This window comes from Sinocyclocheilus anshuiensis, unplaced genomic scaffold, assembly GCF_001515605.1.
Source record: "Sinocyclocheilus anshuiensis isolate Anshui unplaced genomic scaffold, SAMN03320099.WGS_v1.1 scaffold121, whole genome shotgun sequence".
Lineage (NCBI taxonomy): Eukaryota > Metazoa > Chordata > Actinopteri > Cypriniformes > Cyprinidae > Sinocyclocheilus > Sinocyclocheilus anshuiensis.
This window is the reverse complement of record NW_015539856.1, coordinates 1121209-1144914: the sequence shown is the minus strand read 5'-3', so window position 1 is coordinate 1144914 and position 23706 is coordinate 1121209. Positions and strand designations below refer to the sequence as shown.

General features: G+C 36.3%; 1 protein-coding gene across 1 annotated transcript; it reads right to left on the bottom strand.

Moving 5' to 3' along the window:
- Window positions 1–3489: 3489 nt before the first annotated feature.
- Window positions 3490–21973, bottom strand: LOC107684847 (uncharacterized). The gene is made up of 7 exons (XM_016481220.1): window positions 21887–21973; window positions 21543–21755; window positions 17753–17921; window positions 4282–4614; window positions 3838–4071; window positions 3654–3755; window positions 3490–3573 (listed from the first exon to the last, which is right to left on the bottom strand). Exons 1-7 carry the CDS (start codon window positions 21971–21973, stop codon window positions 3497–3499), a joined length of 1215 nt encoding a protein of 404 aa, XP_016336706.1. The 3' UTR covers window positions 3490–3496.
- Between the last annotated feature and the right edge of the window lie 1733 nt (window positions 21974–23706).

Genomic DNA, 23706 nt, shown 5'->3' with positions numbered 1-23706 from the left:
TTCATAGGCCTTTTTTGTCTACACTGTCAGAAATAAAATATACTATAATTATATTTTAGCCCTTTACTGGGGCAATAACCTCATTAGTACCATTAGTATGCATGCTTTAAGGGTAGATAAGTTACAAATGTGCAGCTTTGAGGGTACCTCATGAAAAATAAACATGGTGTTACATAAGTACTAAAATGTATTATTATTATTATTATTACCACGGTAAACTGTGGTAACTGTAATAAAACCATGGCTATTTTTTGTAAAAGGCTGCCAGGCTGTTGTACCCCTAAAGGTGAAACTTTTGCATATTTTTTTTCTGACAGATTTATTAACAGCAATTACGGAACAGAGCACAATCCATTTTAACTTTTAACAGCCAGTTTAAATAAATGTACTTGCACAAACTAGCCAATTTAAAATAAATATTACATGTAGCCTACACAAAAGTTTGGGGTCAGTAAGATTTTGTAATTTTTGTAAGTCTCATGCTCACCAAGGCTGCACTTATTTGAACATCAACAACAACAACAAAAACAGTAAAAGCAGCAATATTGTGAAATATAACAATTAAAAATAACTATTTTCTATTTTAATATATTTTAAAATGTAATTTAAAATGTATCTGTAATCAAAGCTGAGATTCAACAGGTCTGGCAGTAATCAGGCCTGGGTGTGGCTAGTGAAATTGAACTTAATGTGGTTAATCACAGTTATTTCATGATTTAACAGGAATTAATAGCAATTATAGCAATTAATTTTTCACGTAGGGCCAGATAGGTTTGTACAGCTTTTTTCCCTTAATAAATTAAATCATCATTTAAAAACAGCATTTTGCATTATCTTTGTGTAATATTAAAATTTGTTTGATGATCTGAATCTTTTACGTGTCACACAAATGCAAAAAATTTAAAAAACAGGAAGTGGGCAAAAACCTTTTCACGGCACTGTATACATTTGTACAGTCAATGTTTATTTAAATTGTTTAAAATGTAGTTAAACGTAACAGTAAAATAACATTTACATAACGTTTCAAACTGACATTCATGCAGTAGATGTTTTAGTCGTTTGTGTTAAATGTAATAGTAAAATAAATCACATTTCAAAATGACAAATAGACAGACATTTATACAGTCAATGTTTATTTAAAGTGTGTGTTTTTACACATTTCTACTGCATATATATTACTAAAATGAATGTGCTGCTTCACGTTTTGTGTGTTTTCAGCCAAGTATGCATGCTTTAAGGGTAGATAAGTTACAAAGGTGCACCTTTGAGGGTACCTCATGAAAAATAAACATGGTGTTACATAAGTACTAAAATGTATTATTATTATTATTATTACCACGGTAAACTGTGGTAACTGTAATAAAACCATGGCTATTTTTTGTAAAAGGCTGCCAGGCTGTTGTACCCCTAAAGGTGAAACTTTTGCATATTTTTTTTCTGACAGATTTATTAACAGCAATTACGGAACAGAGCACAATCCATTTTAACTTTTAACAGCCAGTTTAAATAAATGTACTTGCACAAACTAGCCAATTTAAAATAAATATTACATGTAGCCTACACAAAAGTTTGGGGTCAGTAAGATTTTGTAATTTTTGTAAGTCTCATGCTCACCAAGGCTGCACTTATTTGAACATCAACAACAACAACAAAAACAGTAAAAGCAGCAATATTGTGAAATATAACAATTAAAAATAACTATTTTCTATTTTAATATATTTTAAAATGTAATTTAAAATGCATCTGTGATGCGCAGCTGTATTTCCAGCATCATTACTCCAGTCTTCAGTGTCACATGATCTTCAGAAATCATTCTAATATTTACTGCTCAAGAAACATTTATTATTATTGCTGCTTTATATTTGTGTGGAAACCGTCATGCATTTTTCAGAATTAATTTTATATATAGTAACAATGTTATGTAATGTAATGTAATAATGTGGCAATGGTTTCTATAGATCTACTTAAGCTTCTGATGCTTTTGGGAAATGCAGCCCTATTTGAACAAGCACTGTGAGCCATGCCTCAGCAGTGAACGCTGTCTGTGATTGATTGCTTCTGTGTTCAGAAGAGCAGGAGAAATGGTTCCATCCAACACAATTATTCGCTAATATAGTCTATTTTCCAACTTAGAAGCTTATTTTATGCACTGAATTTTACAAAATGCACTTTAGAATCGCTATTTTTATGTGAGGATCGATCCTTTCGATACAACATCATGTATCGAAAGTATCGATACTTAAGGATCGATCCGGCCATCCCTAGCGAGTATCCACTAAAACGAAAGAGATGATTAGTTTATGCTGCTGCTTCGCTTGATCTGAGGTGTCTACAGCTATCACGCCACATTAAAGAGTGCCAAAATGGTATTTATTGCTTGAATTTCAGACAGAATGTTTTCATATCAAAAGTAACAACTCACAAAGCTTAGCCTATTGCGATTTATTGGATGGGAGGCGCACTATATGTACGGTGTGTTTGTGAATGTACAGTATATCTAGATTTCTTTTCAGAAGTGTGTTTCGCTCTGTTCATACATAAATGGGGTTTTTAGTTAAGATGTACTGAATCGATATGAATTAAACTAAACTAAAATGAATGGACGTGTGGGGGGGGGGTATATCAATGTGATTGAGAATGTAATTGTATTATTTTTTCAAAGTTAAATAAATGTTTCATTGTCATTTGTTGTCATGCTTTGTGTGTTCTGCTTTATTTGTCCACCCTGTCATGTGCTGGTCCACCCTGTCAACTTGATATTTTAAATAATAATTCAATCATATCTATATAATCCAGTGTGTTCAATAGCTAGGTGTGGGGGCAATAACATGCAAACAAAAAACTGCATCCAAATATCACAGTTTTCTCCAAATAAGAAAAAAATATATGTGCGAATTGTATGAGTTTCTTTAAAAGCACATGGTTTACATAAAATCTTTTATGTATTTATAATTTGAAAGCAAACAAATGACCCTGTTTAGGAAAGGGACATCGCACCTTTTAGAAAATATAATTTGCATCTTAATATTGCAATGAACACGTATTTAACAGTAATATGTATGTCCATGACAGGCTGGACATATCTTATGGTTTATGCTTCAAATAATGGCCCATAATTATCTAAAAAAATGTGTGGGAGCTCAGCTAATATGTTTCTATAGTACTTGAGTGTCTACTATTTATGACATAAAGCGAATGGGAAATTAAAACCAAATTTATTGAGTATCGTGAGGGTTGAAAGGCACTCTGTGGAGGTAACCTCTAACCCTAATTGACACCTTGACCACCTAACCTAACTCTTATGAAATTAAAAGAGCTTGAAACTTTGGACTGGAAATACAGTTTCATTTCAAAGCATTTTATTGTCATTTAACTTACCATATACCAAAGATACCAAAGTTCATTTTTATTTCAAAACTGACTAAAACGAATAAAAAATAGACATCTGTGTCTAAACATGTTAAAAATCATATAAAATACAGATGATCTGCTGCTCTCATGAATCTTCTGCTGTGTGTTCAGGTCCTTCTCTAAATCTTCTCATCCTCACTTTCTGATCTTCCTGCTTCTTTCCTAAAAGCATCACATCATCATCTTCACACTCTTAATATCTGCATGTCAAATCCATAATGATGATGATAAACGTCTCTCACCTGACGTGTGTCTCATGTAGATGTGAAAACCTCCTAACAGACCCAACAGAACCATCAGCTGAAGACACCAGACCAGCACAAACACCACAGACACTGAACACACTGAACAACACAAACACAGCAGTCAATCAATCAGTCAGTGTGTGTGTAGCTGATATCTGCAGATTCACAGAAATGATCTCACCAGGACAGGGTTGGACTCTAATGGTGTTCTGTGCGTGACTGACGTGGTTCTTCACGCTGCAGCTGATGTCTCCATCAGTTCCCTCATCCAGATCAATGCTGCTGTTTCCATCCATCAGTGGATCTCCATTCAGAGTCCAGCTGTAGAGGAGCGGATCCCCCTCAGAGGAGCAGGACACCCTCATCACCCCACTGGAGGAGCAGATGATTGACACTTCCACTGAGCCAATAGGAGCTGGAGGGAGGGACACATCACAGTCACATGACAAACACAGGAGAATCTTGTTCTTCCACACGACTCGTACTAATACTGGAGTCTGTAGTGTGTTTACTGTGTGCTACAGGAATAAAAACCTTCACAGAGATTCAACTGATTCATTTGCATGAGAGTGAGATCTTTGGAGAACATGAGATTGTAATGAGTCTGATGAGAGAGTTTCTGTACCTTCAACAATCACTTGAAGATCTCTAGATGTTTCTGCGCCATCTGAGTCAACAAGTGTTAATCTGTAATTCCCTGAATCTGCTCTGATCACACGATTTATTATCAGAGTCCCATTAATGACGGTCACTTCCGGTCTGTTATTATAAAAATCACAATCCCTCATCCTGCCATTCTTTACTCTACAAACGGGACCATCTGCTGTGTTGTTGTTTATTCTCTTTATGATCTTCAGGTCATATTCACTAGCGTCCAGCACCATCATCAGATTGAGTTTGTGTCCCAGAGCTGCGTAACAGGGATCTGACTGATTAAACCTGCAGAACCGATCCAGACCTGAAGAACAAAACACACACACACACACACACAAAGAAAAACCTTTGTTGGCTGTATAGTTGCATATAAGCTCATAATACTCTTAGGGCAAGAGAAACAGACAGAAATCTCAGCGGGAGTCGTCCCTCTGCGTAAACAGGAATTAAGGTCACGGTGTAAAGCATGTCGGACTGAAGGCCTCTCAGAACGGTATTGGTGGTGGACAAATAATCGGCCAAAACTCCAGATGTGAGCGAAAACCAAGATGTTTTATGGAATGCATCCTCCCTAAATGAGTTTATCATTGTTTCCGCTTCCCAAATGGAGTCATAAAATACTTCAGGACGTTGAAAGGATTGTCTTAGAGATGCTTACTTGTTTTTCCTTGGCCGGAAATATCTTTACTTTCTCCGGTGTGATAGACGGCAGCCACGGTTATGGAATAATGCGTGTCAGGGGTAAGCTTCTGAAGAATGACGCTGTTCTTCTTTCCACCAATTTGAATCTGATTGGAAAATATGTCAATAGTCAGAATTGTTTTGGTGTTCATTGGTTTCCATGAAATGAGAACGGCTCCCTCTCATGTTGAATATGGTGCAACAGCAAAAAACAACAAGAAATGGCAATTGCAACCCATTTCGTTTCCATAATCAAGTATTTCCTAGTAAAAAAAAAGTTATTTAATGAGTAATAAAATACTAAAAAGTACTCTAAAACAAAGCTTAAGTAGCTAGTAAAATAGTATGTAAATAAACATTAACCAATATTTCACATGGACAAGGCAACTTCAGAAGATGCTATTTTCAGAAGAAAAACTACATTTGAATGATTTAAAAAAAAAAAAATTTTGCACCAATTTTTGCATGACCAAAGAGAGCATCATCCTGCATTAATAAACAAACCAGTGAAAGCGCCAGTGTTCAGTTCTAATATAGTAAATGTTTGCTGGGCTGTTCATCTCAAGTGCCTTGACATGAAGTGCATAACAGTAATGGTTTTGTATTCTTGAGGCCTACATAACAGACATGCTGTGATGGTTTGCATCAGATGAGTCTGTTGGCAATGACTTTCTGTCACAATGTTCCCATTTGCTTGCTGTAATGATTAACACACGGGCCTTGAACTTTCTTAAAACAGATTCTGCCACTCATCATCATAATTGAAAGATCAGCCATGTCCTGCTTCAAAACATCTCAGTGGAGGGGGAATGGGGACAGCTGAACTTACAGACAGCGGTTTTCCACCCGCAAGGGGTTGGTAGGTGATTTTGTAGTTCTGGACAAAGCCTGGCGCATGGTCCCATGTTACGGTTAGAGTTGTAGTGGTGGCGTTGAAAACCTGGAGGTTTTGTGGTGGTCCAGTGGGCACTGGGAGCAGACAGAAAGGTCGATCAGCAAAATCTGGCTTTGGAACTGTAGCTAAAACTATTAGGCATGGCAATCACGTGGGATTTAACGATTCTGGTTCTGATTCCACTTGATGAATCCAGTTCCTTAACAGTTCTTTTAGGGCTTCATAGAGGAGAAACAATAATGTACAGTATGTGGAAAATAATGTGTTTTTTTAACCTTAAACCGCATAAACACATTTCATTACACCAAATACACAAAATAATGTTCTTTTTAGCAACATCATATGACCCCTTAAAGGAAATTCCGAATTCCAAATTGTAAATTGAACATAAACTACTATTTTGGAAAGATATTCTAATGTTTCTTTTATTATTAAAGCTCCATATGTTAACTAATCATATCATATGAAGAAGCAGTCAGTAATTAATTTAACAACAAATCGGACAAATGCAATGAATTATTAAATCAATTCAAACTGATGTGTGAGTCTTTTTGACTGATTCATTGAACCGATTCATTCACGAATGGAAGATCACGAAAATCCTTCTATTTTTATTTATTTTTTGAATTGGTTATTGATTCCCATCCCTAGTCTTTATGCTGTTTACATGAGCATTATGGGTCAATCCTGAAAGGAGGATGGAGGCGCATGGGTTTTTGGGATGGAGAAATTGTCATTTGCAACAAAAACAATGCAGTCGGGCATGTTATGCATGCGCATTTATGACTGACGACGGATGACAATGATGACAAAATGATAGCGATGAAATGGCAATGATGAATGATGATGGCAAATGATGGTGGACGAGTTTCTGGTGAAATAAAAAAATGCACATGCAATTCATCATCTTCCTGCGGTCATCATCCTCATTAGCATTTACATTAACAATTGCATTTCCTTTCATTGGAAACAACATAGCGGGTGTAATGACCTTTGACACTAGAAAAAGATAAACAACACGTTATTTTATTGTATCGTCAACAGCTATAACATATTTTAACTAAAAAAAAAACTAAAGTATAAATATGTGTATATTTTAAAGTAATATTATTTTCTGTGTCACAGCCATAATATGTCTCCAGCATACTAATTATTAGGAAATTGTTTGGCATTTTTAATCTATAAATGTCAATTTAATACATTCTTGCTGAATACAATTATTAAAATATTAAAAAGACCTTACTGACCCTAAACATTTGAACAGTACTTTTATATTCTTGCATATAAAAGTGTTGACATATTGAGTGATTGGCAAGAAAAAACATAGATTTGTTGAGAAAAATGAGGCAGTTTGGAATTCCTTTAAACATAAACTGATATTTATTCACAGTTGTAGCCTGATTTTGTCCCAGTACTCAAAAGTTAGTGTTCTACATGTGTAGTTGTGTGTTAGTCTCACATGTGCGTTGGCTCCCCATCAGATCCTCGCTCTCCGACTCATCGGGGTAGATGGCTGTGACAGTGATGTCATACATTGTGTCTCTGTCTAAATCTGTCAAAACGTGGCTTGTCTCTTCATGACTCAGGATTTCCTGCAAAGATCAATTCCAATGAGTCTCACATGTTATTTTAGAGAGTTCATTAAATTCGTAATGAAAATTTAATTTGATGTTGCTTTAAAATCAATGGTACACTCTTAAAAATAAAGTTTTTTTTATTGGCATCAGTGGTTTCATGAAGAGCCTTTAACATCCATGGAACCTTTGCATTGATCGAAAGGTTAAAAAAAATGGTTCTTTTTAAGAACTGTTCACTAAAAAGTTTCTTTGGGAATCCCAAAAATGGTTCTATAGAATTGCTGCAAAACCCCCTTTTTGGAAGCTTTATTTTTAAGAGTGAGAGCGAATGGGGGTTGCAACGCCAAAGTCTTTGGTTGATTTGGAGCGTCTTTCAAATGAATAAATGTAAATGTTGGTAAAAATATTTAACTGGTAAACATACGTATTTGAAGTTGCTCTCGCCCTGCTTGGTCCAACCGATGCGGTAGAGTTCAACGTCTGGTGCTCCAGACTCCCATGTGGCCCTGAATGAAGTCTGGCCCACCTCAGAAAACCTCAAGTTCTTGGGCGCAGGAACCACATCTGAATGGGAAAGTATGTGACATATAGAAACTGGTCTGAACAGGGGGACTTTGAACCATGTGAACTGACAAGTTGGAGCAAGCAAATTCCAAGTTTGCAAGCAAAAAAAAACAAGTTTCTCTTGTAGCCAGTAAGTCACATAGTTCAACACCAACATAGCAAACAAAACCCAGTAGCCGTGAAGTAATTGCTGCTGCCAAACCAACACCATCGGTCAATTGGTGTCATCTTGGAGAATCAGTGAGGATTATAAGCTCACCAGTTATTGCGCTGCCAAGCATGGGATTTGCTGGACCCTCGTCGTAGACGGGAGTAACGGCAACATCATTCTCCGTCTGAGAGCGGAGGCTGGTGAGAACCAGAGTGGTGATGTCACCGTTGACCTCAACCTGTCAAACGTCAACATTAACATTAACACATATCCAGGGAAAAGGAATAACAGATGCTTCTGACAGGCCGACTCACCTCGTCTCCATTCATTACACAAGGACTGAAATCTGTGTTGGTGCAACCGAATGAAAACGAAGTGTTTTTTTAACAGAATCTTTAAATCAAGGACACACCACCAAACTAGATCTTCTGAGGACAATGCTTGCCTGTGCAAAACTTAATGACATTATTCTAGGATGTTGTCAGGGTGCTGTTATGCGGTTGCTAAGGTTTTCAGATTTTTCTCAGCGTATTGCTATGTTGTTCTAAGTGGTTGCTTATTGGCTCAAGTCTCTGATATTCTGTGCCTGATTGCATGAAAACCCTTAAGTGTCCTGACCATCCTTAATCCTTAAAATTATATTTGTCCCGAATCTTTGTTAATGCACTCACTGACTTCACCCTATAGGCTGTTGTAAGTTGTCTTGATAATAAACAAATCATATCATAGTTTAAATATTTACAATACCTTATTTTGATGACTAAAAATGTGCCTTTATTCTTCTTCCCCCTCAATTAACATGAAATCAGCAGATGATTTAAGGGACCTGTTTTGGTCATTTAATTTGTTTTTAGGGTGAAATGGTTACTAAGGACTTTGTTGCAATGCACACTAAGTAATTACGGGGATATACTTAAAGACAACCTCAAGGTACCTTTAGTAGACTCTTTAAGGCACTAAGAGCTTGCTTAAGCTTTTAACTTCCTCAAGATATCCCTCCTTTTTTCCCTTGTCATTTTTTTATTACACACCTGGTAAAAATCATGATCAAAGTCTGATCACTTGGTAAAGTAACAACACATCTTTCCTAAACAAGAAACATGATTTGATGAATCATGCACATCATACTTAAATCCCCAAGTATGATAAACAGCAATAGCGATGTTTTGCCTTGTATGGATCCAAAGATGTATTCAGAGTTCGGCTTAGTGAATCCGGTCATCTTAACCTCGTTCCAGAGTACGTCCAAGAAGAGATAAACAACGGTCTGCATCCTATCAATAAGTTTGCTTGGACGTGACCTTTCGGACCTCCTCAAATAGTTCCGCAGGTTCATCTCAGTAGATCTTATTCAAAGATAAAAGACCCCTTTTAGTTGATCAAAAATGCATTAAAAATTGTGAAATATTATTACTATTTCAAATAAGTGTTTTCCATGTGAATATCTGTTAAAATGTAATTTATTTCTGTGATGCGCAGCTGAATTTTGAGCATCATTACTCCAGTCTTCAGTGTCACATGATTCTTCAGAAATCATTCTAATATGCGGATTTGCTGCTCAAGAAACATTCTGATTGTTATCAATGTTGAAAACAGCTGTACTGCTTAATATTTTTGTGGAAATCATAATAATTTTTTTTCAGGATTCTTTGATGAATTGAGAATAACAGAACAGAAAATAATAGCATTTATTTGAAATAACATCATAAATATCTTTACTTTCACTTTTGATCAATTTAATGCATCCTTGGTGAATAAAAAAAGCATTGGTTTCTTTCAAAAAAACCTTGACTGGTAATGTATGTTCAACAACTGTTTTATTTTTCTTAATTAGAATCGGTTTATGGGACATTTTAGAGATTTGGAATTTGGTGAGTTTTGATTACTAAATCATATTAAGTCTTCGATTTCGATTATCCCTGCTGTGTGAATTATACATTTTGATCACCTCTTTCAGCTCTCCATCCTCTCGCTTGTAGGTGATAATGTACTTCCTGACGTTCCCAGGAGCTGCATCCCAGGTGAGACGCATGGAGCTGTGAGTCACTACTGAGATTCTCAGCTTACCCGCTGGAGGCAGAGGCACTATAGGGGAGATATAGATGCATTTCATTTGATATTTATAAAAACATATACTACGTATTAACAATAACAGATTGAAACCATCTGAAAATAAAGAGAAGACTAGCGTACAAGTGACTCCTCTGTTGATGAGTGGTTCGCTGGCCGCCTCCCCGTGTAGGGCGAACAGGGAGATCGAATACGCCGTGTTTGGAAGCAGCTGCAATAGCTGGACATCATTCACATCTGCACCAACTCGCATCTGCAGGAGGGAGGGATGTTAAGAGGACGGACATGCGCAAAGCTGAACTCATACGTCATTCCCCCGGAGCTGCTTCCGTTTTCAACAGTGAGCGCAAGATACATTAAAGTGATTATTAAGTTTTGAATATGGATATTTTTCTTACAAAAATGCATCAATCGCTACAGGAGGCCTTTGTTCACCCCCCGGAGCCGTGTGAGACACTTTTTTTATGGATGGGCGCTTTTTATTTAACTTCTTTTGGACTGATGCATGAAACACCCGCTGAGTGGCATTAAACAGCTTGAAAGATCAAAGACAATTTTTTATATAAGTCCGACTGGATTCGTCTGAAAGAAGAAAGTAATATATACCTAGGATTACTTGAGGGTGAGTAATTTATGGGCTAATTTAAATTTTTGGGTGAACTAACCCTTTAAGGTATGTCTCCTCCAGACTAAATCAGATCAGCCTGATCTCCTGGGATGACGGCTGTGACTCTTCCAAAAAAACCACAGAGCATCTGTTGATATTTGGGTACTATTATGTACATGACTTTAGGGAGGAAACAGATCCAGAACAGGCAGCATTAACTCATTTTTGCCAAAAGCTTGTGTGTTGGCCGAGTCTGCATTTTGTAGACCCCCTAAAGGAAGATTTTATTGCTCAGAGGTCGCTCTATCATTGGTCAGGACACCAAATGGAGTTTTCAGTTAAACCTAATTTAATTATCAACTTGGTCTCAGATGTCTTCTAGAATTCCTAAGGTGAAATAAATAATAGTTGACATACAGTACAAGAAGAGTATAGAGCTATCAAATAAATATGGATAGCAGATCAGATGGTTTGGTTTCAAAAGAATTTGATGAAAAAATGTTTGAGTTCAAATTGATATCTATAATTTTTGATTGCAGACTTCAGTATCTTTGCAACTCTGAGCAGAGTTTTAGATCTCTTCTGATCTTATTACCGATTGAAAAAATCCTCAATGAATATCCTGTTTGTCAACAAAATTTTACTTTATTTTAATTATATTTTAATTAAATTAAACTTAGTTAATTACACTTTAATTAAATAAAAAAAACTAAATTTGAAATTCGAATTAAAATTATTTTAAAAAAATTTAATTAAAATAAATGTAAATAAAGCTGACGTTAAATAAAATAAAATATAAATATTAGGATAAAAATGTAAATCTTAAATGGAAATTAGAAAATGTTTTCCTGGCAAGTTACTAAAACCAAAATAATAATAATAATAATTTAATATAAATATTTTTCAAATACAAATAAAAATGACAAAAGCACATATCAAATTTACTTAAACTCAAACTAAAATTTAAATGAAAACTGAAAATATAAAAATAAAAGCTAATCATTCAAATTGTGAATATATACAGTACTATAAAATAAATAATACAAAAATAACACTATTTATATACTTATAAATAATACTAAAATAACTCAGATTAACTCATGTTTGTCAGATTATAGATTTGAAATGGTTAAGGAAAATTTCATATTGCTCTCATTTGTGATTTTCTTTCCTATAGGCCTGTACAGCACTGTAAAACAGTTGCTCCCTGCCTGGATCATCTGGCTATGCTAAGGGAGCTGCTGGCAGAGCAGGGGCGTAGATCACGTGGGGGACACGGGGGATGTGTCCCCCCCCCACTTTTAATATCACGTAAATTCGTCCCCCGCACTTTTTCAGGAAAATGTGTTTGCATAGAGGTTTTCAAGAGCCGGTGTGAATAAATATAGATTTAAATTCAAGGAGACAGGATAGTCTGTGCATGACCTGATGTTTTATTCGGACCCAGAATAAGGCGAGATGAACATCACGGTGCGCAAAACACTCTATGCAGTGTATGTTTCATTCATACTCGAAGCCGGAGGGTGCTCTCGCGCAGAAAGTCGTACCAGGAAATCCCTAATATGGACAAAAGCGTCTATCTCTGTATAAAAACAGTTGTTTACTTTTCACAGAAAAACAGAAACGTTTGGAAACATGAAGACATTAAACATATGATTGCGACAATATATGGTTTATTGTTTTTTTTCAAGTCATCTCCAGGTAATAAATAAAGTATATGAACAATGCAGTGCTAACTGATATAGCATTTATTACAGTATAGAAACTATTCTGCCTTATTATGTGATAAAAAAGTGTTTGTAGTATATAAACAAATCATTATTATTGGTTATTGTCCAGCAGTGTATCTGATTTCTTAACCAATTAAAAGCTAGAAATAAGAGAAAAATTTAAGTTGCCTATACACTACCAGTCAAAAGGTTTTGAACAGGAAGATTTTTAATGTTTTTAAAGAGGTCTCTTATGTTCACCAAGCCTGCGTTTATTTGATCCAAAGTACAGCAAAAGCAGTTTGGTTGTAAAGTAATGTTGTGAATTTTAACCTTTTGACTGGTAGGTTATATATATATATATATTACAGAAATGTTAAATTGTAATGCACTCACCTCCATCTTTCCAAAGGGCACGCTGGCGTTGATGGCGTCGTAGTTCAGCAAGTACCTGCTGGCTCCGCTCACTAGCTCCCATCTGACCCGCATGGACGTTATGGCCTCGTCGTACACACTCATGCTGGTGACAGCAGGTAGGGGCACTGCGGAAATCCGCAAGAGGAAAAACTTTGATCTAAAATACAGCTTTATAAGAACGAAAAAGAATAATAAAAAGTTGTGATTTCTCATCAACGTAGATGCTTTGGTCAAACATGAGCATTAAATGACCATAAAGCTAAAGCCACAATGACCACAGCAGATTATTGCATCCAAGTGGCTTATGACAAAACGATAAGGCCCTCTTTACGATGGGATAAGGCCTTGTAATGTTGATCGTAAACATTATAGTGAGAAATGTAAAAAAGACTTAAGCAAACTAACTAAAAGTGAGAATAGCCAATTAAGATGTTATGTTTACTTTATCTGTAAAAATGATTCAAGTTTACTTTGTCCGTCCATAAGACCAAAACTATTCTGTTGACGAGGGACCACTTCATCGATTTTACAGCTGCTTTGTATTTGCGATGTGGAAACCAGCATTAAAATTGTATGTTATAGGAGCTGCAGTATTTCTTTGAGGTTTTGTATTGGCTCTGCTCCAAACAATACTAGTAGTAGCCTACCTAAACACATTTTCAGGCATCATTAGCAAGCTCCCAACACGTGTAGGATATACCATTGCATCTGTCTTTTGTGGATAAGGCATTGTGACACTCTCAGTCATTCAAAAGTTGGGCAATTTCAATTATAAACTAGATAAAAATAAGTTCAAGACAAACTGTAGGTTGGCTTGAGAAAGCCTAGCCTGAAAGTTTAAAGCAGCTGTAAAAGCTTTAAGTTTAAACATTTAGATAAGTAGATTAGATAGATGTTTCTAGCATGATTAGCTTGAAACAGTTTAAAAGTTCAGACAGACAGACAGACATAGATAGATAGATAGACAGATAGACAGATAGATAGATAGAAGATATAGAAATAAAGAATGATAGATAGATAGATAGATAGATAGATAGATAGATAGACAGATAGATAGATAGACAAACAGACAGATAGATAGATTATAGATAGATAGATAGACAGATAGATAGATAGACAGACAGACAGACAGACAGAGAGAGAGAGAGAGAGAGAGAGAGAGAGAGAGAGAGAGAGAGAGAGAGAGAGAGAGAGAGAGAGAGAGAGAGAGAGAGAGAGAGAGAGAGAGAGAGAGAGAGAGAGAGAGAGAGAGAGAGAGAGAGAGAGAGAGAGAGAGAGAGAGAGAGAGAGAGAGAGAGAGAGAGAGAGAGAGAGAGAGAGAGAGAGAGAGAGAGAGAGAGAGAGAGAGAGAGAGAGAGAGAGAGAGAGAGAGAGAGAGAGAGAGAGAGAGAGAGAGAGAGAGAGAGAGAGAGAGAGAGAGAGAGAGAGAGAGAGAGAGAGAGAGAGAGAGAGAGAGAGAGAGAGAGAGAGAGAGAGAGAGAGAGAGAGAGAGAGAGAGAGAGAGAGAGAGAGAGAGAGAGAGAGAGAGAGAGAGAGAGAGAGAGAGAGAGAGAGAGAGAGAGAGAGAGAGAGAGAGAGAGAGAGAGAGAGAGAGAGAGAGAGAGAGAGAGAGAGAGAGAGAGAGAGAGAGAGAGAGAGAGAGAGAGAGAGAGAGAGAGAGAGAGAGAGAGAGAGAGAGAGAGAGAGAGAGAGAGAGAGAGAGAGAGAGAGAGAGAGAGAGAGAGAGAGAGAGAGAGAGAGAGAGAGAGAGAGAGAGAGAGAGAGAGAGAGAGAGAGAGAGAGAGAGAGAGAGAGACAGACAGACAGACAGATAGATAGATAGATAGATAGATAGATCCTGGGTAATTTTTTTAAACCAAATGCTGGGTTTTTTTGGGGGGTTATTTTTTCAGTGTTTGGGTAGTTTTTGTGTTACTCAGCTCCTGGGTCAGACGAAACAATGAAGTGTGGAAACTATTATACAGCGACAGGATTCCTTGATGAATAGAAACTTCAGAAGAACAGCATTTATTTGAAATAGAATTTTTTTTTTTACATTATAAATGTATTTACTGTCATTTTTATTTAATTAATGCATCCTTGAAGAACAAAAATATACATTTCTTAAAAAAATAAATCATAGTAATTTTTTACACCTATTTTTACAGACTTTTGTGTGGCACACTAACTAACTACCAGTACACTGCTTTGTAGCACACTAATTAACCAGTACACTGCTTAAAACTATAATTGTTCAGAATGTGCAGTTTTACTAGTTAATAAGAAAATACATAAAATGTGTAACTGTTCAATAATTCAATGTTGTAAAAAATCAGATCATAAAGATGTGCTACTTATGTTACTTTTACAAATTAAAATATTTTGTTATTTTTATGAACAAATAACATTTAAAATAATATTTTTGGCTGAGATTTGTGTAATCTCGTTGTGTATTCTACGTAAAAACGCTGTTTTGTGTCATGGTTGTGCAATGACGTCATCACACGATGACATCACAATGACATTTAGCAACTTTTAGCAACAAATCGATCTGCCTTTAGCAACTTCCACTGAAAATTAGTTGGCCACACTGCCAGTGATATGGTGGTGAACGTTATTTCATTCATTGCCAGATGACAGTTCATTATAATCCGTAATTATGTCCCCACTGGATGCAACAAATGCCTCGTTTATAATGGGTTTTAATGTTTTTGTCTCGTCTCTCCAGCCTGACACGGCATCATCAACAGTATGTGAGGGGCGTAACATTTCCGTCACACGCTTGAGGTATTCAGCCAATCACAACGCACTGGATAGCTGGCCAATCACAGCACACCTCGCTTTTCAGACCGATGAGCTTTGTAAAAATCGATGCGTTTCAGAAAGACGGGGCATAGAGGAGAAACAATAATGTACAGTATGTGGAAAATAATGTGTTTTTTTAACCTTAAACCGCATAAACAGATTTCATTACACCAAATACACAAAATAATGTTCTTTTTAGCAGCATCATATGACCCCTTTAAAGGTAACAGAAGAGCATAAAAACAAATAATTGAAATGGTAGTTGGATCTGCGCTACTATTGGAAACCTGTAGCTGTAATCATCCAGGTGTTCTGGGATCTTTGGTTTCACTGTGCAAATGGAACCTTAAACCTTGTGATAATCTTAATTTGTAAATTTATATTTGTTTGTAAAAATGTTTAACTATTTTACATTGGAAACATGAAAAAAAGATGATATTTTAGCAACATGTTTTTGCAGCAGTGTATGATTGTATCATAGTTTACAACCAGACAACATGGAGAATCCTGAACGGGGTAAGTTAAGACATGGATCATCACACCAGTATACAAAAATAATATGTCTACAGATACGTTTATATAGGTTTATTTCAAAATTAAGTTATTTTTGGTTTCACTGTACAAATGGAACCTTAAACCTTGTGATAATCTTAATTTGTAAATTTATATTTGTTTGTAAAAATGTTTAACTATTTTGCATTGGAAACAGGGAAAACAATTATAAATTTTAGCAACATGTTTTTGCAGTAGTGTATGATTGTATCATAGTTTACAACCAGACAGCATGCAGAATGTTGAACTGGGTAAGTTAAGACATGGATCATCACACCAGTATACAAAAATAATATGTCTACAGATACGTTTATATAGGTTTATTTCAAAATTAAGTTATACAGGAGACACGTATCGGACTCTTCATCTCATATCAGGTTTCAAATGATAAAAAGTGCAGTATTTCTACACGTCCTGAAACTTTTTGAAAACAACTGGGGGGAAAAAGTTGCTGTCGGTAAGCATCTACAACACACAAACAAAAAACATCTCCTATCCATCATTGCTCATAATTTAATTCGTATCACATTAAATACATGTGCACCAGCCAGAACATCAGAGGTCTGGTGTATAAACCTTAGTTACCGTGCACATATCTGGATTTATTAATATTTAGCTCTTTTGAGTGCAAAGAAAATATTTTTATGCAAATAATGACTGCAGGAAAAAATTATAAAATATAATGAACTATTACTGATATATATATATATATATATATACAGTAGGCATGTTATGTGCAAATAAAAAAGAGGGAAGAGGAAGTTAGAGATCTGTTAGCAGCGATAAAGCTGAAACGTGATAATGTGTGAAAACAAGAATAGAAGCGCAATCATTGTATATAAAATGCTATTTTAGTTTGCAAGCTTCTTCAAAGTTAAAGTAGTATGTTTAATCAATCAGTGAACGTTATTTATGTTTTCTGGTACATAATCAGCACTTATTCTTTACAGAAGGAGATTTCTGAGATCTGTCAGCTGTGGAGGGAATTCAGACTCCTGCACTTTATTTCTGAATTTCCACCACAAACGTTTTGTCCACAACATTTTGGGGTCTTTAACAAAAACATCCAACTCTTTTATTATAAGTTTTGCAGGTCCCACTTTATTTTAAGGTCCAATTCTCACTATTAACAAACCATTAACTATGGCTTTTGCCTCAATAAACTCCTAATTTGCTGCTTATTAATAGTTAGTAGGTATTGTTAAGTTTGGGTAGGATTAGGGATGTAGAATATGGTCGTGCAGAATATGTGCTTAATAATAAACAGCCAATATGTTAATAATAGGCATGCTAATAAGCAACTAGTTAATAGTGAGAATTGGTCCCTACTAAAGTGTTACCGTTTTGCATTTAATTTAATATTACTGTATTTTATTTCTGAGGTTGATCTGATTGATCAGCATGATAAGATGAGTTTGATGTGAAAGTGACTCACATGCAGCAGTCTGCAGCAGCAGCATCAGTCCAAAGATGAGCATAATTTCTCTGAAGTCCAGCAGAAGAGTGTGATGCTGCTTCAGATCGTCTGGACTTCTGTCTGTCTGTGTTCTGGCTCTCATCAAGCTGGCCTTCTGTCTGTCTGTGTTCTGGCTCTCATCAAGCGTCTTCACAGCACAATGAGGAAATATCTGAAGAGGAAGTTTCCTCTTTTTCAATAATGTACCAAAACACGTTTGGTACATTATTAATGTTGTTAATGAATGTTGATACAACTATTACACTGTGTTGTTACCTCAATGCCTGTGCTAATGTATTCGACGCAGTTCTAATGCCATCTTAACATGATTTCACATGGTAACACGGTTTACAAACCACGTCCACGTTACCTTGAGACGTTCACTCAAGTGGAAAATGGCTATTGCTCAAATAAACGCATTATATCTCAAGTGTAGCCTAATTCACTTATTTGCAACGATCATGTTTCGAATTTTGTAACAATGCAATCTATGTCGAGAAAAATAATACATGCAGTGGGATGATGCACAAAACAAAAAACTGAAAATCTTAATCTAGAATCTTTCTGTGTGTCCATAAAAATACAGAATCGTCCCAAACAGAATTGCGTTCTGTGTCAAATATCAGAGAAAGCGTACATATGTATTTCAGATGGAGTGTCAGTGTGAAAATATGTAAACTAAACACGTCTACAACTCATAACTCTGTTATGACTAGATGCGAAGGACATTTCCCATTTTTAACCCTCCTGTTATGTGCAAATATTGCAACTGACGTGGATGGCGTGAATATTTTAATAAATAATAAATTACTCAGATTCATAATGTTATTTTTTTTTTCTTATTTCATGTTTACTCAGACAGTCTCTTGTCAATATTGTTAAATAAATAATTTATTAAATAAAATATATAACTTTTTTTTTTGCATATTTAATGTACTGTAAATACCCAGGTGAAAAAGACGTAGTATTAAATGTATTAAAAATATAATTAAAACGATGCTTCAAATATACTCTAACTGTAGTTCATGAAGTATTAAAAGGACATTTTAAATGTATTTTAAGAAATACACTTAAATTGCACTAATTATACTTAAAGTGGTTCCAATTTAACACAATTTCAATATATTCAATATATTACAAATAGATTCAAATCAAACTTAAGCATATCTTGAAATACACTTAATATACTTAAAGTTGTTTCAAAATAATACATTTAATATGCACTTAGTATAGTATAATTTAAATATAGTAAGTATGTCTGAAAAAGCACAATTTAAATATATTTCTTTTTCACCTGGGATAGAATAGTATAACTTATGTTTAAACGTAATCGTCATTTTCTATTAAAGTGAACGTCTCAAGATAACGTGGGCGTGGTTTGTGAACCCTGTTACCGTCATGTTAAAATTACACTTAAACTGCGTCGAATACATTAGCACAGGTATTGAGGAAACAGCACAGTGTAGTTGTGCCAACATTTATTAAGAACATTAATAATGTACCAAATGTGTTTTCTTTGCAGCTTCGCAGTTCGCATCTGACGAATCTGCTGGAAAGTTAAGTAAAATAGCTCATGAGCACGCGCACATCCCCAGTTGATCCATAACACCGTAAATAACAGCCTAGTCTATTAATACCTAGTGTTGCTTTCGTCAACGAAAATTATGACTAAATATCGTCGTCAACGAACCTTTATCACGTGACGAAAACGAGACGAGACGAAAATGCTGGTCATGTGACGATGACTATAATTAAATGTATAATGCAATATCGTTGACGAATAAAAACGAGACTAAATGTGGTTTACAAAATAAAAACTATGCTAAAATGTCTCTTCATTTTCGTTGACCAAAATGAGACAAAACGAAATGTTATAACGTTATTTCGTCTCATTTAGTCGCGTTATTATTATTTTGCAGTATTTCTGTTTCCTGTGTCTCACTTCAGGGGCTGCATCAGGTCGCACTGCGCAGACGCAGGCGACGTCACTTCCTCAAGCCCCACTCGCGGCATTATTTAGAACAGCGTTTCCCAACCGGGGTGCCGTGTAAAAAATCCTTTTTTAATATTTTTAAATTGCTAAAATGTTCAAAAAAGCAGCTATTATATAATATCCATTTCTAATGTCGCCAATAATTAGAGATGCACTGAAATTCCGGCTGCCGAAAATGAGTTCGCCGCTCAGGATTTACTTTCACGTGGTGTGACTCTCTGCGTATTATCCCGCTCTTTGCGTGTGTGTGTATTATCCATAGACTGTGTGTGTGTGTTATCCGCCAAAAACAACACTATTAATACGTAACATTTACAAGCACAAAACGTACAATTTAGATGTATTTCAACGTTTAAAACGTACAAATCGCTTCGTATTTTTAGCTAAAAAAAACGTAAAATATTTACGTATCATAGCGCCACCTGCTGGCAACAGGAAATGACTTGGTTTACACTAACTTAAACATGCAATGTTCGATCTGCCCTGAACATCACATTTTTGGTAAGAATAATGGCCTGAAGACATCTACATGTCAATATTCAGTTATAATTACAGCGCCACCTGTTGGCAACAGGATATGCCATGTTTTGCACTAGCTCAAACATACCATGTTCAATCTGCACCAGACTTCACATGTTTGATAAAAGTCCTGGCCTGAAGACATCTACATGCCAACATTCAGTTATAATCACAGCGCCACCAGCTGGCAGCAGGAAGTTTGGCACATATAAATAACTTTGACATACTCCTCCTACATTTATCACTTTAAATGCATGTTGCCCATCGTTTGCTGTTTTTCACCAGGTGGCGGTGAGCCCGGGTGCGAGGGCCCTTTCATCGCTGCTTGCAGCTTTAATTTATTTTTTTAAGTTGAGCGAGAGGACATGTAAACACTTGATCGGATTGAAAACCGAAATTGGAAAATACTGCACATGTGCAGTGACGTAGAAATAGCGTAATGACGTATGACACGCGGAACGAGCTGTTCTTCCTGGTGAATAAAGTGTGATAAATGAGTGTCCAGTCATTCTAAAATGCTGCTTTCACTCAGCGTCTGTGAAGTGGAGCAGGACAATGTCCCACCAGTCCTTGTTTAAGACTATCATCCACAGACGACTGCTTTTGGGTGTGGGCCGGGGTACTTTTAGTGCTTTCTAAAGTAAGCAGCACAGCACAACAGTTCATGTGCTGGTCGTCGCCTAATTAGGACCCAAAGTAGATAAATATCACGTGTGCTTTTTAAAACAGTATGCAACAACAGCGGGAAACTCTGTATATTCATGCAGTGTGCGCATGTCAAAAGATTAAATCCGATCAGAAGCTTGTGACATATAAACGCTCATATCAGCCCGATCACTTTATTTATCGTCCATGTAAACACTACGTTCGGATTCGTCAATCAGAATGAATTCATGCCGATGGAGCAAAAAGTGTCCATGTAAATGTGAAATCCCACATGTTCTTAAGCACCATGCTCGTTCACGTCCATGGTCATCTGCAGGCGTGTGCACACATAGACATCAAAGGGGGCTTGAGAACGTGCCCTTTTTCTTCCTCTAACGAAAGTGCCCTTTTTTTCTGGGGAGTTTTTTTTTTTTATAAATTATGTTTTATTAACAAAGTTCGGGAGGAGCACGTTCAGATAATTAACCTAATTAACACGAGAGGTGCACAATCAGTAATCAACCCAATTAACAAGATAAGAGGTGTGTATATATACACAGCAGACTTACCTCTGTTCCTTGACTTGTCCCGTCCAAATGACGAGACCTATACTGGGGATATTTTCGGATCCTCCGGCCAATCTGCCGGCCCCAGGATCGCTCCTTCTCCACCAGACAAGGCCGCCGAGCTCCAGGCTTCTCCAGCTCTCTGCTCGATCAGCCACACGTACTCTCCACGACGCCAAGGCTTAACCTCGCCTCCACCATCGTCACTTCCAAACTTCTTCCCCGGAATCCTCTTATCTTTCGGCCATGCCAACAATTCCTCCGATCAGAAAGTGGACCGTATTTAAGCCTGAGGCAAATGCTGATTAATTCCGATGCACCATCCTCGCGCAGGGTAAACAAAGTGGATCTGTACGATCTAAGTTATTCGCCTCCCAGCAATCAGCCAACCTCACTCCTAAATCCACTCCAGCAGGGCGGCCAATATTTCGAGCAAAGCTCGCAAGGCCCTGAACTCGCCTCGCTTGACACCACCATCGCCCCGCACAAGACCCGGCTCTCCTTAAAGGCACAATATGTAATTTTCGCCGCTAGACATGCTCCGTGTCACTAGTTAAAATTGCTTATTTCTCTGCATTTAAACATTCTTTGAAACATTTGGGATAATGTAAGTACACAAGTCAGCAAAATATATAACACTGTTCTAGTGGTTTTTGGATATTTTCATAAAAAAGTCTTGTATATTACTCTCATGTAACCATGACGCAAACAAAAAAAAATGTGTAAAATACACAATGAAGTTACTCAGATTTTCTGAATTAATTTTCACTAGCATTTTTACCTGTATCTTAAATTACACATTTCACTCCGATAAACTAATGAAAAAGATCGATTTCGAGAAAATAAGTTACTTTTAGTTAAAAATAAGTTACAACTATTTACCTAAATGATTAACAATTATAGGCACAAACTAACAACCAAGGTATCATAAAGAAACGATTATTATTGAACAAGTGCAACTAGCAACTTAATTCTCATGTGATGTGCGTATTGCTAGGCACCTCTCGCCAAGGGTGCATCTCAATCAGCTCCCGAGCTCGTGAATCAGTAGATCGTGTACACGAATTCAGTCACTGGTAAGTTCCCTGACTCGCTGCACGTTGGGACAGTGATCACTCGAATTCCAGTGACATGATTACGTACAACGTCAACGGACAACATAGTAGAACGTCACCGCATGAATTAATAAACAACAGACAGGGCCAATCTAATTTTTATATTTTTTATTCTCTTTAAACACATCGTTCTGTTACATGTTCTTACAACATTTCAGCCGAATATTAATTATACATGTTAATTAGATGAGTTCAATTCCTGTCTAGCGATGTGTGTTTATGTTGAAATATGTGACCCTGGACCACAAAACCAGTCAAGATTTATACATCATATTTGGCCGAGATACAACTATTTGAAAATCTGGAATCTGAGGGTGCAAAAAATATATATTTTTTTTATGTTGAGAAAATCATCTTTAAAGTTGTTCAAATGAAGTTCTTAACAATGCATATTACTAATCAAAAATTAAGTTTTGATACATTTACGGTAGGAAATTTACAAAATATCTTCATGGAACATGATCTTTACTTAATATCCTAATGATTTCTGGCATAAAAGAAAAATCAATAATTTTGACCCATACAATGTATTTTTGGATATCGCTACAAATATACCGGTGCTACTTATGACTGCTTTTGTGCTCCAGGATCACATATACTAAAAAAACGGTTTGTCTTTTCAAATCTTCTATCGCGTGTCATTATATTTATCGAGTTGGCTCATGTGGTTTGTTTAGCGCTTCAGAAATGTGTATTTCCGGTAAGGGAGCATAGTGAGCGCCGATGCTCCCTAGTTTTTGCAGTGCACTGTGGGATTTTTCAGGGAGCGAACGTTGAAGTGCACTGGAAGGATTTCGCGATTGATACACCCCTTAATTAAAATGGCCGACTCCCTGATCAGTGCTCTTACTACTGAACAAGGGAGCTGACTGAGACGCGCCCCAAGTCTCTAGCTGATGTGCCGCTTGTCTGGCTTTTCAATACTTTCTACTTTGTGTGGTTAAGAGGAAAATGCATGTCTTTTTAGCATTTTATCACTTTTTAAAAACATGTTAAAAGTTGCTAAATACATTTTTAAATAGCTAAATTTGTTGCTATGTGCTTTGGAAAACAAGTTGCTTGGGTAATCCGAGATGTTGCTAAATCTGGCAACAA